The 14,662-nt window shown below is 42.5% G+C and overlaps 1 protein-coding gene across 1 annotated transcript in view; it reads left to right on the top strand.

Moving 5' to 3' along the window:
• Positions 1 to 14,662, top strand: part of SRFBP1 (serum response factor binding protein 1) — a 112,839-nt gene that overhangs the window by 78,324 nt on the left and 19,853 nt on the right. Inside the window, exon 4 of the mRNA XM_006128882.2 lies at positions 9,774 to 9,845. Coding sequence (XP_006128944.1) covers positions 9,774 to 9,845 — 72 coding nt within the window. The remainder of the gene's footprint in view (positions 1 to 9,773; positions 9,846 to 14,662) is intronic.

The raw sequence follows: 14,662 nt of genomic DNA, 5'->3' as shown, positions 1-14,662 counted from the left end.
GCTTCTGCAGATGTGGGCTACAGGAAATCCCCTACACCTGAAGAATTTTTTTTTAAAAGGTCGGGGCCGCTGACCCACAGAAAAATCAGTCAGAGGCCACATACAAGTGAGAAGGAAAAAAAAAACCTCACTGACGTGGCCCCCCCAACCGAGAACGAGAAAGACACTCTCCAAATTCCCCTTGCACATTAGAGCCAAGGGGGACGCAGGCTAATATATTCTCTGTGTTCCAGCCCCACAGGGGGTAGTGAGGGAGATGGAACATCAGCTTGGTCTTCCTAACGCTGGGGAGGGAAGCTCTTACCTTCAGGGGCTGGATCCAGACAAGCTGAGGACCACATTTGGGCCCCCGGCCTTACGTTCCCCTCCTCTGCCATACACAGTGGCAGAACACCTCCACAAAATAAGGAGGAGAAAGGCACATTATTTGTGCTCATTGTCAAAATGGTCACTCAAAACCTCCCTGATTCGAATAGCTGCCTATTGTGGCACTCTAATAGCTCTGGCATCTGGATGCTCAAAATCAGCCACCAGGCAAGTCCATCTCTGCACTCCACTGTGGGAGAAACTTTTCACCCTTAGCCTCACAAGTATTAGGCTGCACACAATAGCCTACTATGACCATGGGAATATTTTCCTCATTTAGATCTAGCCTGCCATAAAGACAGCACTAGCGTACTTTTAATCTTCCAAATGCACATTCCACAGTCACTCTTCACTTGCTCAGCATAATTTTGAAACACTCCTTGCTGTTTTTGCTGTTCAGGTTTCCCCTGTAAGTTTTCATCAGCCTTGGGAGTAAGAGGTATGCTGGATCTCCCAGGATCACTGTTGACATTTTAACATTCCCCATTGGAATCTTATGTTCTGAAAATAAAGGCCCTATTTGCAGCTTTCTATGGCCAGCATTACTAAAGATGCATGTGTCATGCACCTCCCAGACCACCCCACCTTCATGTGGGTTTGAAGGAATTAGGTTTGTTTAGTATAGAAAAGAGAAGATTGAGGGGGGACATGATAGCAGTTTTCAGGTATCTAAAAGGGTGTCATACGGAGGAGGGAGAACACTTGTTCATCTTGGCCTCAGGATAGAACAAGAAGCAATGGGCTTAAACTGCAGCAAGGGAGGTTTAGGTTGGACATTAGGAAAAAGTTCCTAACTATCAGGGTAGTCAAACACTGGAATAAATTGCCCAGGGAGGTTGTGGAATCTACATCTGTGAAGATATTTAAAAGTAGGTTAGATAAATGTCTATCGGGGATGGTCTGGACAGTATTTGGTCCTGCCATGAGGGCAGGGGACTGGACTCGATGACCTCTCGAGGTCCCTTCCAGTCCTAGTATTCTAAGATTCTATGATTCTATGTCATTGAAAATCCCACTGGGATCCAAAAGTGCCTGCACAGGATAGAAATACCCCTTTCTATTGATGTACTCCATTACAAAATGGCTTGGGGGCAAAATTGGGATGCATGTGCCATCTGTTGTTGTGCTGCAGTTAGGAAATCCTGTTGCCACAAAGCCATCCACTATTTTATGCACATTGCTAAGAGTTAGTTCTTCACAGCAGGATGTAATTAATGTCCCTATACACTATCATTAACACCACCTTAACAATGGACTTTCCAACTCTAAACTGATTTGTGTTGAACCGGTAGCAGTCTGGAGAAGCCAGCTTCCACATTGGGATTGCCACACACTTCTTTACTGTCAGGATACTCTCATTTTAGTATATTTGCACTGTAGTGCTGAGATGAACTCCGCATACAGTTCTAGGAATTTGGCTTTCTGCATCCAAAAGTTCTGTGTAACAGTACAATCCCACCAGTCCAGTTCTCATTTCCTGAGTGACCGTTTGCAGGTTTTCCATGAATGCCAAAAGTAATCTGGTGATGTTTCTTTCTTGTTTCTACTGATTCCTGTTCAGATTGAATGCTCGTAATGTGCTGCATGGAAGACAAAGAGTAGTACTGTATGTGTGAGAGGCAGCATCCCTCATTATATCCCAACTCAACAACTTTTCATTTGATCTTGTAATGGGAGGTTTTTAGGGGATTATAAAGTGAGAAGAGCATAGAGCAGTTTTTGGAAGCAAGAATGTATGGGAGCATTTTCTGTAGAGAACAAAGCTGTTTTTAAATTAAAGAGAAGTTGTGCAATGTAGCAATGGAACTTGTTGGTTCTACTGTACAGACTAGATTAGCAGTTGAAACAGCAGGCTGGAAATATTCAGGCTCCCATGAGTCAGGATTACAAATCTAGATGGACTGGCTAATTCTCTCTTCTCAGAATAGCTACATTGAGTTTCATGTTACGTACTTGGTGCATTTTAAAATTTACCCCCATCTGATTTTAGTGCATTTGCCTGTGGGTCATTTTGTAAGAGCAGGAATTTGCTTGTGTCATTGAATAAGATTTCCTTTCCTTGTGCTATTATGCAAAGTAAATAAAAAGATATGATCTTTCCATCCGCTTAAGAATTTAGTCGGTTAGACATGATGCAGTGTGAGTAACAAGTTACGATTTGAAAGATAAACGAGTTGGTTAAAGGATGGTCAAAGATTATCGTAATAACAGAATGTGGCCTGTGCTTTGATATATGCAAGTCTTTATCCGTTTAAATTCCAAATTGTTAATTTACAATTCCATTGCATTTTTCCCTCTATTTACATTTTTAAAAAGGGGTGGGGGAATCAGGGAGCTGGAAAATAACTTTTTTGCAACATTAACTATGGGAAAAGCAAAATCAATGTTGAAAGTTCAGCCTTAACTGCTATTTATGCTAGGAATAACAAGTATCTAGGACTTTTACATCACAATGTTTAAATGTATAATTACAACGCAAAACTCCACTTTTATGTTAAGTTTTGCATCTTTAAACATGTGACATTAACCGGTGTGTGCGTTTCATTTTACTTCAACGGAGGAAATTCACTTTCCATACTTAAACTTTATGGTGGAGGCTGCGCTGAGGAAAAAGGAATGAGCAGAATAGCTTTGCAATTGAGTATCTGCACCTACCCATGTTCTTCAGAGACGGTGTTACTTTTCAGTTTGCCTTAATGTGTTACTTCTTTCAATATTATTAGTACTAATAGCGTTAGTGCATGGGAGCCCTGTTCATGGTCCAGCATCCCATTTTGGTGGGCCCTATACAAACATGAAAAAAAGGGATGGTGACTGTTATTCTCTTATTGCCCTGATAAGAATATCTTTTATTCACCATTGTGAGAGGTTTTCGTTTGTTAATTTCTATAGAGAGAAAGTTGCGGGAGTCCTATAAGAACTTTGGAGGAGTGATTAAAATGTACACTGCTAATTTAAATTCTTCCCAGCAGAAAGTAGTTTTCCTAAATGAGGAAAAAAGACATTGATGAAAACCAGGTTATTTTAAAATCTACTGTCCCTCTATGGAGTCACAGGGCCGTTACTAAAATAGATATGTAGCTTGGCAAGTACAGAGCTGCTGAAGTCTGGATTTTTATTCCTGTCTTTCCCCTAAATGCTATTCCTATTTATACATTGCTCCAATTCTGCAATAATATACGGTTGGTTAAAGTAAGAGCTGAGAATTGGCTGATATCACATGACTGAACATTATTTTAATGTACATCTTTCAGACTATTACTGCTGCCTTTTTCCACTTGTTACTTATTATGTAAAACTTTAAAAGAATCCTGAAGATAACGTAAGAATTTTGAGTCACTTGACTATCAGATTCAAATTTTCTTTTTTAAAATGTGTACTATATTTTATTTGAATAAACCACTTGGTAGTGTTTTAAAAGGTCAATGTTGATGTTGCATCTGGTAAAACAGTTTTTCATAAATAGTTAAGGTGTTTGTTTTATCTTGTTATCACAGTAGATCCTTAATGAGATTACCATCTGTGGACATACATGTAGATTTGGATCACAATACTGCGTCAGGATTTTAATCTGTAGATTGTGCCATAACAAAATATTTTCTGCTACTTCAGATATGCCACCCCAGACTGATATCTCACACTCCTTTTCTTCTAGAAAGATGAGTCCTGTGGCACTTTAGAGGCAAACAGATTTATTTTGGGCATAAGTTTTCATGGGTAAAACCCACTTCATCAAATGAATTGGAGTAGAAGTTACAGAGGCAGGGGTATATACATTGTGTTAATGAGGCCAGTGAAATCAGGATGGAAGTGGCTCTTTCACAGCATGTAGTGTAGTGATATGACTATCCAGAGAGGGGAAATAGCCCTTGAGGTGCCTTAACCAATTAATATCCTTATTCAGTCCTAAGTTCATAGTATTGAATTTGCATATAAACACCAGATTGGCTGTCTCCTGTTGATCAGGCAATCAGCAGACCAAAAGAAACTTGTTACTGACACCAAGATGTTTGGATATTGGGGGGGGGGGGGGGGGGCAGGGGGGATAGAGTCAATAATTGAACCCAACCAATGTCTGTGTTAAGGATGTAAAATCCTGTTCAGTTGGTTAACCAGTTAACCTATTAAAAAGGGACATAGGCCGCGGGGAAGAGGGGGTGCCACAGCATAGCTGGGATGGAGAGGCTCGCCCTGCCTTCCGTGGCCAGGCTGGAGTGTCCCCTTCCCCTACTGCAGACAGGGGTTGCTCCAGCCTTGCCAGAGCAGTCCCTGCCTACATCGTGGGGCAGCGCTCCAACCTGTCCATGGCAGGCTGGGGGGTTCTTCTGGCCCTGCGCAGGGCTGCCTGCCAGCCCTGACCCCACGTGGGGTCCTAGCAGGGCTGCTCCCAGGTACCAGTTAACTGTTAACTGGGAAGCATCACTCATTGGGTTAATGCTTACCAGGTAACCAGTTAAACGGTTCCTAGTCTCTATTATAGATCTAAATAGACAATATTAACCCTTTATGTGTACCATAGCAGGAGTATTTTACTGGACTATATCTATTCCTGCTTGCAACTTTTCCCGTTGGGTTGCCAATGTACATTCTGCCTCTTTATAGGACAAACTTAGAAAACAATGAATAGTCCTGCAGCACCTTAGAGACTAACAAAATATGTAGGAGGTATCATGAGCTGTTGTGGGTACCACCCACGCTCATGATACCATCTACATCTTTTATTAGTGTCTCAGGTGCTACAAGACTATTTGTTGTTTTTTAAGTTTTTCCAGTTACAGATTTACTCGGCTACCCCTCTGAATCTTTATAGGACAGTTATGAAAAGAGTGTAAGCAGTTAACTAGATCTGTATGTGCATTTCTGTGCCATTCAGTGGCACCAGTTTTTTGGGGGGTTTTACTAACCAACAGTACAGGATGTTTTGCCCGTATGGCCTATGACATGAAACTCAGTGACCTGCTTGTGGGCCTAAATCAAAATCCCCATTGTTGATTGGTACAATGCCAACAGTCTTAACAAGTCTTCAGTTACCAAAAGTACAGTGCCACATACAGCAGTTGAGGTACAATCTACTTCCCCTAAGTAGGTAGAAGTATGAGGGAGTGGTCTAGCACAGCAGAATCTATAGACCCTCCTTTGAAGAATGTTTGCCTTCTCCACTGGGAGACAAGATAGGAACTTCTCCTGTGTTCATCCCCCTTCCCCTACGTAGGCATCACACTGGATTGTTAGAATGGCAAAAGACTTGTGGTAGATTCCATTGTCGGTACCTCCCATTTCCAAGAGGATGTATAGACAGTAGCAAGCTTTTCTCCAGGGGGTTCAAGAATTTTACTTGTATTCCAGCCTTACTTGTTGTAGTGGCTGTTCAGGAAATTTCCGAGCAGCAAGGGTCAACACCAAAAGAAAATGGCCTGGAACGTAAGATGAGGTAAAGGACAAGTCATTCATAGACTGTAGAAACTAATCTCTGGGCAGCACATACTAAGTGACCAAACCAATCCCAAAACAGCTAGTGTGAGAGACAGTAAGTACAATGTCATGTTGGCATGTACATGAAGGCAGAGATTTTCTGTTTAACTTTGGGTATTAATATTCCCTATGCCCACCTCTACCTTTGAATTGGATCAACTCAGTGTAGCTTTACAGTATGCCAAATAAAAGGACCCTGAATAGCAAGACTAGAGTCAAACTATGTTCTTGGAGCACCAAGTGGAAGAAGTACTGGGAACACCAGCACGTATTAGTACAATTATATTAAGATTTTTGTAGTAGTTTCTGCAGTTCCATACCTCTGGCCTTCCATGGAGTAGTAGGGAGTATGTGTTTGTGGGGATTGTGGAAAAGATCAGCATAGGCTTATCTGAATCTTGTCTCTACTGATCCTTCTCGCCTCCTTACTAATATGGGGTAAGTGAAGGCTGCCTACTCTGCTAGCTCCCCTGGAGTAAGGGTAGAGGCCTGCAACATCTGTGCTGCTAGTCATTTTTGTTGACTTTTGCTAACCTTTCCGCACCACTCGCACTGTATACCTCTCTAACTCATTTTAAACTGTTTTTACTTGTATTTTTTATAGTTGTAAGGATTATACCATTAATTCCTTGTATAGATTCTTTTTGCAATGTACATTATAGCTTTATACTCCATTTAGTGTATTTGAATTCCAAGGATAAGCAAAAATCACCACTTAAAATATCTGGGGAGGGTTTCTAAATGGACATAAGAACAGCCGTACTGGGTCAGACCAAAGGTCCATCTAGCCCAGTAGCCTGTCTGCCAACAGCAGGTGCCCCAGAGAGGGTGGACCGAAGACAACGATCCAGTGATTTGTCTCCTTCTCCAGCCTCTGACAAACAGAGGCCAGGGACACCATTTCTATCCCCTGGCTAATAGCCTTTTATGGACCTAGCCTCCATGAAATTATCTAGCTTCTCTTTAAACTCTGTTATAGTTATAGCCTTCACAGCGTCCCCTGGCAAGGAGTTCCACAGGTTGACTATGTGCTGTGTGAAGAAGAACTTTCACTTATTAGTTTTAAACCTGCTACCCATTGATTTCATTTGGTGTCCTCTAGTTCTTCTATTATGGGAACTAATAAATAACTTTTCTTTATCCACCCTCGCCACACCAGTCATGATTTTATATACCTCTATCATATCCCCCCTCAGTCTCCTCTTTTCTAAACTGAAAAGTCCCAGTCGCTTTAACCTCTCCTCATATGGGACCCGTTCCAAACCCCTAATCATTTGTGTTGCCCTTTTCTGAACCCTTTCCCAGGCCAAAATATCTTTTTTGAGGTGGAGAGACCACATCTGTACACAGTATTCAAGATGTGGGTGTACCATAGTTTTATACAGGGGTAGTAAGATATTCTGTCTTATTTTCTCTCCCTTTCTTAATAATTTCTAGCATCCTATTTGCCTTTTTGACCGCTTCAATTAAATGGCTTCCATAATTTAGCACAGAGAAGGAGCTTCTTCATGGAGTCAAACTCTGAATTCTTAGCCCCGTGAATTATTGTGGCTACATCATTTACCCATTGTATCTAGTTTTCTCCTCTGTATAATATCTGAAAAGTCACTGAAAACTGAATCATGGGATGAAAAGACCTGTTAGAGCCTCCAATCTGTGTACCTGCCAGTGCAAAATAGTTTCCTATTGTACATTTATTAGTGTGTTTTCAGTCTGACTTGAAATGTGTTGATTTGTGATTGAGTTTCTTCCAGTGTCTCTGGGCGATGCTTTTAGAAGTTAATAGATTTCACTGTCAGGAGGTTTCTTCCTAACGTTCATATCAAACATATTTTCCCTTTCTTAATGTCATCCCCTTACTCTTGGTTATACTTTACTGTGCTGCAGTTGCTACTCACTAATTATTGTAAAGCACACATGTTTTACTCAGCACTTGATGCTATAGATAAGATGCATTCCAAAATAAGATGAGCACAGGAGAGTATTGTGAGAGAAGAGTATGTGTATCGATTATTAATGATAAAGGAGGAAGAGGAACTGCCTAGAAAGGTTAATTTAAGGAGAGATTTCTGGAAGTAGCATGAGAATGGCTGGCAGATGAGCACAGGCAGACTAGGTATGGGGAGCAGCATGATAAGATATATAAAACTGAAATTAGGAAAAAGTAAAGCAGGACTGAAATGCTCATTGGACGGTAAGCAAGGAGGAGAATGAGCCCCTCTCCAAGTTCACACTTTTAAGATATTTGTAGGTTATGTCATCACATGGCAAAATGTGCATCTAGAGTTCTTAATCTTTCTGCATAAATCGACTGTTCTAAACCACTAATTATGCTGGTTGTTATGATCTCCTTTGCTGGAATTTTTCTTCTAATGAGGTGTCCTGATTTAAACAGTGTTCCAGCAATGGGTACAACATGGACAAAGGGTCTGCTATCTGCCTGCTCAGCAACACCGTGCACCTGCTTATACAGTCCACAGTTGCATTGGTCTCGTTACTGCCATAGCACACTGCAAACACATGACTAATTTACTCTACCTTGTCCTGTTTAAATTGCTTCCTAGCTTTCTGTCTTGTTGAATATCTGTTTTATGAATTATTTTCCTCAAACATTAGTATCACCAGTAACAAAGCAGGACCTGTAGATAAGTAGCTTAGAGCCTAACTGGTAACATCTTCCTTTATCGGTCTTAAAAATGATTTGCATTATAATTTTTAAAACTATAGATATGTATGAAGTTGCTTAGTCCTCATGTAATCTAGTCATGCAAATTCTGTTTTAAAATGGACACACGGCTAACACTCTATAGTGTAATTTGTTTTCTTCATTTCCCATAAAAAAGTCCAAAATTAAGCCAATATAAGCTCTGAAATAGCAATTTTCATATTCAATAGCTAAGATTAGTAAGGGATTCAATAGTGTTTTTAATAGATACATCTGCTCTAATTGTGGTTAATTAGTTTAAAATATATTTTTCTAAAGATATCTGCTGTGTAGGATAGGGATGTTAGCTATCATATATTGAATAGTCATGTAAACGCACAAAATATTGTTGGTTACATGACTGTTTGATAGTCATGTGTACTCCTGGCCCCACTTCGGGGAGCCCCCTGACACCTCTGATACAGAGGTAGCAGCGCGGGGTGGCAGGAGGAGCCGGTCCATGCAGAGACATAATGTAAAAACCAGCTCCCCTCGCAGACTGGCTACCTGCCGCCCCGTGCTACTGCCTTTGATACAGAGGCAGCAGCACAGGGTGATAGCAGCCCTTGTCCATGGGGAGTCCCAGCTCCCATCTCTAATAGAGGCAGCAATGTGGAGGGCGTGATGTGAGTAGTCAACGAGATTAACCAATAATCTTAGGCTTATCAGTTAATCATCTAGTCGACTACTCATTGACATCCCTTGTGCAGGATTTTCCCTTCTGGGGTGAGAATCCTGCATAGATGATACCTGGAATTCCTCTTCTGTAAGCTAAGAAAGAAAGAAGCTAAGAAATTTTCCTTTTCCGCTTCAGTTACAGGACTGTAATCATACATATACTGGAGAGACTTCTGAGTCTCTACTAAATGGGCATTTAGAAATCTCCCATAGTCCTTTATTTTAAGTGACAAATTCAGGCAATTGAATATTTCTCAAAGTAAGATCCTGACCCTGCAGCCTGAACTCACTCAGACCTTCCTTTGGCTTCAATTATAATCAGATACTATTGTGATGGGTAATGATATAAATACACAGATTAGAAAAAATTAGGCTGTAAATATACAAGGCAATATTTTGGAAGTAAATAAATCTAATTTTAAAGTCTCCTTTAAATTAATAGGAGTGGGCAAAATTTGCTGAACCTTTCTAAGATTTATTTTCTGCGTAAATATTATCACGTACTGTTATTACTTACTCTTTTCAGACTTGTGTAAACATTTTTCTTCCACAGGAAATAAAACCAGATCAAGTAACCAAGTTTGCTCTTGGGGATGAGATTACTTTTGAGCAAGTCTGCAAAAAGGTATGACTTCTTTGTTTTTAGAACATATGCAAATGTGGGTATGGGTATGCATATTGTGTGTATGTGAATTGAATTTTTAATTAAAAGAATACACCCTGTCATTAGGGCATGTATGTGTATATATGTATTTAGTCAAACAAGCAATTTAGCAGGATTAGCTTGTTGTTGGGGCCCGTGAGGCTATTCTCCATCAACATAGGTTGTACATCCCTAAACTGGGACTTTCCTGGCAACATCCAGATCACAGATGTTCCTGGATCACAGAGCCCATGAACAGGGAGGTCTGGTGGTGGGGCAGGAGCGTGAGAGAGAGGATGGTGACTCAGCCGGGAATCCCAAGTTGTGGGGGTGGGTGTCGTGGTGGGGAGCTCTGTCCCCAGTGACAGGGGAGCTCTGGCATCAATGGCTGGGGAGCTCCAGACCCATTCTGGCCTCATTAGCCAGGGAGCCAGGCAACTGCAGTTCTCCATGGCCACTGGTGCCAGAATGGAGTCAGAACTCCACAGCCAGGGAATTCTAGCCCCGACCATGGAGCTTTGGTCCTCCGCAGTAGCTGAGCTGGCGTCAGCTAGAGATCCCTGGGGGGGGCTGGGACAGCAGCAGGGCTGGACTCAAATCCTAGCTCAGGGGCAGCACGGGCATTAGGGAAGGGCCCTTGCCTTGTCGGGCAAATCCCCTTTTTCGGGACTGATCAGGGCTTGAAGGTTCCTGACCAGAGAGGCCCAATCTGTCATAGGTAACCACATCATTGACCTACATAATGTCTATATTAGGGTGTCATGGTCTGCATAATATATTTGTGGCCTGCATGACCTGCTTGTGAAAAGTGTAAGTTTTATTTTTTTTAAAAAGTAAGTTTCTAACCCATTTGGCTTCAGAGAGAAATGTCCAAATGTGAACTGAATGTAACTGATGTCATGGTGTCTACTGGCAGCCTGAAAGAATAACTGTCAGGTGAACTCCTTGTCCCCATTTACCTTAATGTTATGTCCCCTCTACAACCTGATAATAATTAATTGTCAACATTATTCAATAGGTTTTGTTTTTAGCAAATCAAATGTATAGGAGTGTACTATCAAATGTATAGTAATAGGTTATTCTTTTGAGACGTAAATTCAGAGTGTGAACACAGAGGGATCATGGGAGAGAAATGGAGAGGGAAAAGAAAGAAAGTGTAGGAATAACAGAGTCCTAAAGGGAAAGGTATTTTCCCACTGAGTGACACAGAATGTGACAAGAAGACATTGAAACAATAATAAATCGGTAAAATTTTGTGTGTCTATTTGTCTCTTCCTTGTTTACCCTCAGGACCTGAGTGATCCCAGACCAGGGGAAGTTAGTATGATGGGGGTTCTGCCTTTTCCCCCCGTGGCTCCACTGCTGCTGGGGGCTCTGCTGCTGCCCGGAGTTCCTCCTCCCCCTAATGGGGGCTCCACTCTCTCACTAGTGGCTTCGCTGCCACCCAGGGCTCTGTGCTCCCACCAGCAGCAACTGACTCCGCTGTCATCTGGGAGGCTCTGTTACTGCCCAATGGTTCTACTTGGTGGCTCCACTGCTGCTGCCTGGAGGAGCTCTGCACTCCTCCCAGAAGCTCTGCTGCCACCAAAGTGGGCTCTGTGCTCCCGTCAGTAGCCCCGGTGCCACCTTCCCCACCCTAGCGACCAGGGGCTCCGCTCTCCTCCTGGCGGCTCTGCTGCCCCTACCCAGGGCTCCACTCTCTTGTCCCCTAGTCTGGCAACACTTCTGACCCTATCTGACCACTGGCTTATCCCCATAAGTGCACCCCCCAAGGTCACGCCAACAATGCCGGACCAGGGGTGTTCCCGAATCAGGACAATCCTGATTACGGAGTTTCAACCTGTACATACATAGTTATAATTATATATTTATTACATATTCTTCTTTTGATGTCTGATATTAGTGGACTTTACACTGCGGATTGTGTGGAGTATAAGAACATATAAGAGCATCTTCCATAGGAGGGCCTCAGCAGGTCTAGAGCAGCACAAGCCCAGTAGGCATTCCTCTCTGTTGTCTTCTCTAGGGTTGCCAGATAATTTCACAAAAAATACTGAATATGGTTGAGCAAAAAAATGGGGGGACCAAAGCTGTTGAGAGGGGAAAAAAGGGGAGAACCAAACTTGTTGAGAGGGGAAAAAAAGTCACTGCGCCTTTAAATTCCCCCCACTCCTGCCAGATGTGACAGGGAAAGAATGTCCCAAGCGGCCTTCTGTCAGAGAAAAACATTTTATATGTCCGGTATTTTCTGGGTTTTTTTAACTTGCGGCCTCTGTCCAATACCAGGCCAAAGCCGGATACCTGTCAACCCTAGTTTTCTTGACCATTCCTTCATGCTAGGACTGGAAAAGAGAGTAAACAAAAGGATGGAGGATGGCTGGTAAGGAGTGGATTGGAAATGCTTTGTATAGCAAAATTATTTTTAGGCAGGAGCAGAGCTGGAGGCAGATTGGTTGCTGGGATGAAGGGAATATAGAATTGGGTATAGGAGTGTTTCCTGGTATGGAGGGACTCCAAAGATGAGAAGGAATTTCTTACCCATTTTTCATTAGTAATGCAGCTGCACATGTGCTACCAACCGAATAACCTCTAGCATATACTCCAGGTTAGATGACAAAATGATAAAAATATCTCCATAAAGCTGTAGCTCAGCTGTGCCAGTACTGAGAAGTGACACACAATATTTTGGTCATTGAAATTGTCTTTTAGGTGCTGCTTATGTGCTGTGAAAAACATATTTATCAGCCAAAGAAAGGACTCTAAATAATACAGAAACTGGCCAATAGGATCTGCCTAAGGGTACGTCTAGACTACATGCCTCTGTCGCCAGAGGCATGTAGATTAGGCTACCAGACATAGTAAAATGAAGCGGCGATTTAAATAATCGCCGCTTCATTTAAATTTACATGGCTGCCGCGCTGAGCCGACAAACAGCTGATCAGCTGTTTGTCGGCTCAGCGCGATAGTCTGGACGCGCGGGTGTCGACATCAAAGGTATTTGTTGACCACCCAGGTAAACCTCCTGCTTCATTTTACTATGTCCGGTAGCCTAATCTACATGCCTCTGGTGACAGAGGCATGTAGTCTAGACGTACCCTAAGTTATGCTTGAGGGCCCAGGCAGCTTGTGGAGCCTCTGCCTTTTATGGAGTGTGCTGCACAGAGACACACACACTGGCCTCAGCAACCAGCCTCTTTGAGCAGCGTGGGAGCGTGGCAGGCAAGGAGCCTGCCTGAGGGTCCCATTGGGCTTCTGGCTAGAAGCTGCCTAGGGTAAGAGCCTCCCAGCCAGAGCCTATACGTGGCACTCCACTTCCTGCCTCCCCGCAACTTCCTGCCCCAGCTCACAACATAAACCCTTTGCACCTCCTTCTACACCTTTGCCCCTGGTCACAGCTCCCTCCCAGATCCTGCACCCCCTCCTTCACCCATCCTACAGGTCAGCATCCACTCTTGCACACAAACTCCCTCCTGCACCTTAATTCCTTGCCCCAGGTCATAACCCCCTCCTTCACCCAAACTCCTTTCCAGAACCCAAATCCTCTCCTGCACCCCAATCCCGTATCCTGAACTCCTTTCTGCCTCCCAACTTCTATCCCAGACCCTGAATTTCCTCCATTAATATCATAGAAAAGTGCAGCCCTTGACTCTAGGAGTAGCCGCCCCCCCATTAAAAATTATTGCCTTCCCCGCTCTAATACTTAACAGCAAAGGCCATGGGCAAACTCTAGAAAGACATATTGTTAGTTGCTTCTACTGTCTAAAAAGATTCTGTGTTCTTGCTGTTATAAAGAGCTATAACTCCCAGTTCTTTACGGCCTTGACATGTAGAGTTACAATATTGCTCTCATATCTTGTCAAATCCTTTTTCCTCAGAAGAAAGCTTCTGAAATGGAGTGTAGCTTCCGAGGTGTGTGTGTGTGTGTGGTTTTGTTTTTTGTTTTTGTTTTTTTTAAAGGAAGAAAAGAATGTGTGTGTTAGATGGGTCAGAAGATTGGTAATGGAATAGAATGTTTCTCATATATAGGGTGCCAGCTTGAACCATGAACTAACTAGAAATGAACACAAACAACTTATAGATGGTAGGGAAAAGTTCTTCTGTTGTGAAAAGACCTGTTTGCAGTAACTCCAGATTCCTTTCCTTTAGAACTCTATACACACAGTATTCTGTAGTCTGGAGGTCAACTGATAGGAAATACCAAGCAGTCTATCCAGAAAAGAGAGGCAGAAGAGCAGAATAATAATTGTTTGAGGGAATGGCAGACCGTAGGGACCCATCAACTAAATGCAACATCTGAGTTCTGTGCTCTGAGAAATAAGACTTGTAGTTTTATGGGTTTCTGAAATAGCAGCTGTAGCCCACTTGTGGATGGTTTTCATAGATGTTTTGAGATCTTAATTCTTTTCATGGCAAATGAGATAAACAAAGCATCTGACTTCCCGAAGGGCATAGTTCCGTTTCTGGTGCAAGTGATTGCAATCAAAAAGACCATTTTAATTGCAAGGAATAGCAAAGTTGAGGGAGACATGGTCTCAAAAGATTACTATGTTAGCTGTTCCAGGACCAAGTTAGGCTTCCAATTTGCATATGAGTATCTACCAGGGAGATAAAATATCATGGTTGCTTTGAAGAATTTAAAAAATTGAGATTGATGCCAGGCTCAGTTCATTCCCTGAAATTCCCAAAGCTTCCAAAGCAGCAATGTCAACTTATAACATAGTCAGACATCCTACAGTAAAACTCCAGTGGTCTGGCATCCAATGGTCCAGCTCTCCTGATGGTCCAGCACCATCTGGAAC

This window comes from Pelodiscus sinensis, chromosome 6 (assembly GCF_049634645.1).
Source record: "Pelodiscus sinensis isolate JC-2024 chromosome 6, ASM4963464v1, whole genome shotgun sequence".
In the NCBI taxonomy this organism is placed as follows: domain Eukaryota; kingdom Metazoa; phylum Chordata; order Testudines; family Trionychidae; genus Pelodiscus; species Pelodiscus sinensis.
Note: the sequence above shows the minus strand (reverse complement) of the source record. Positions and strands in the feature narration are given on the sequence as shown.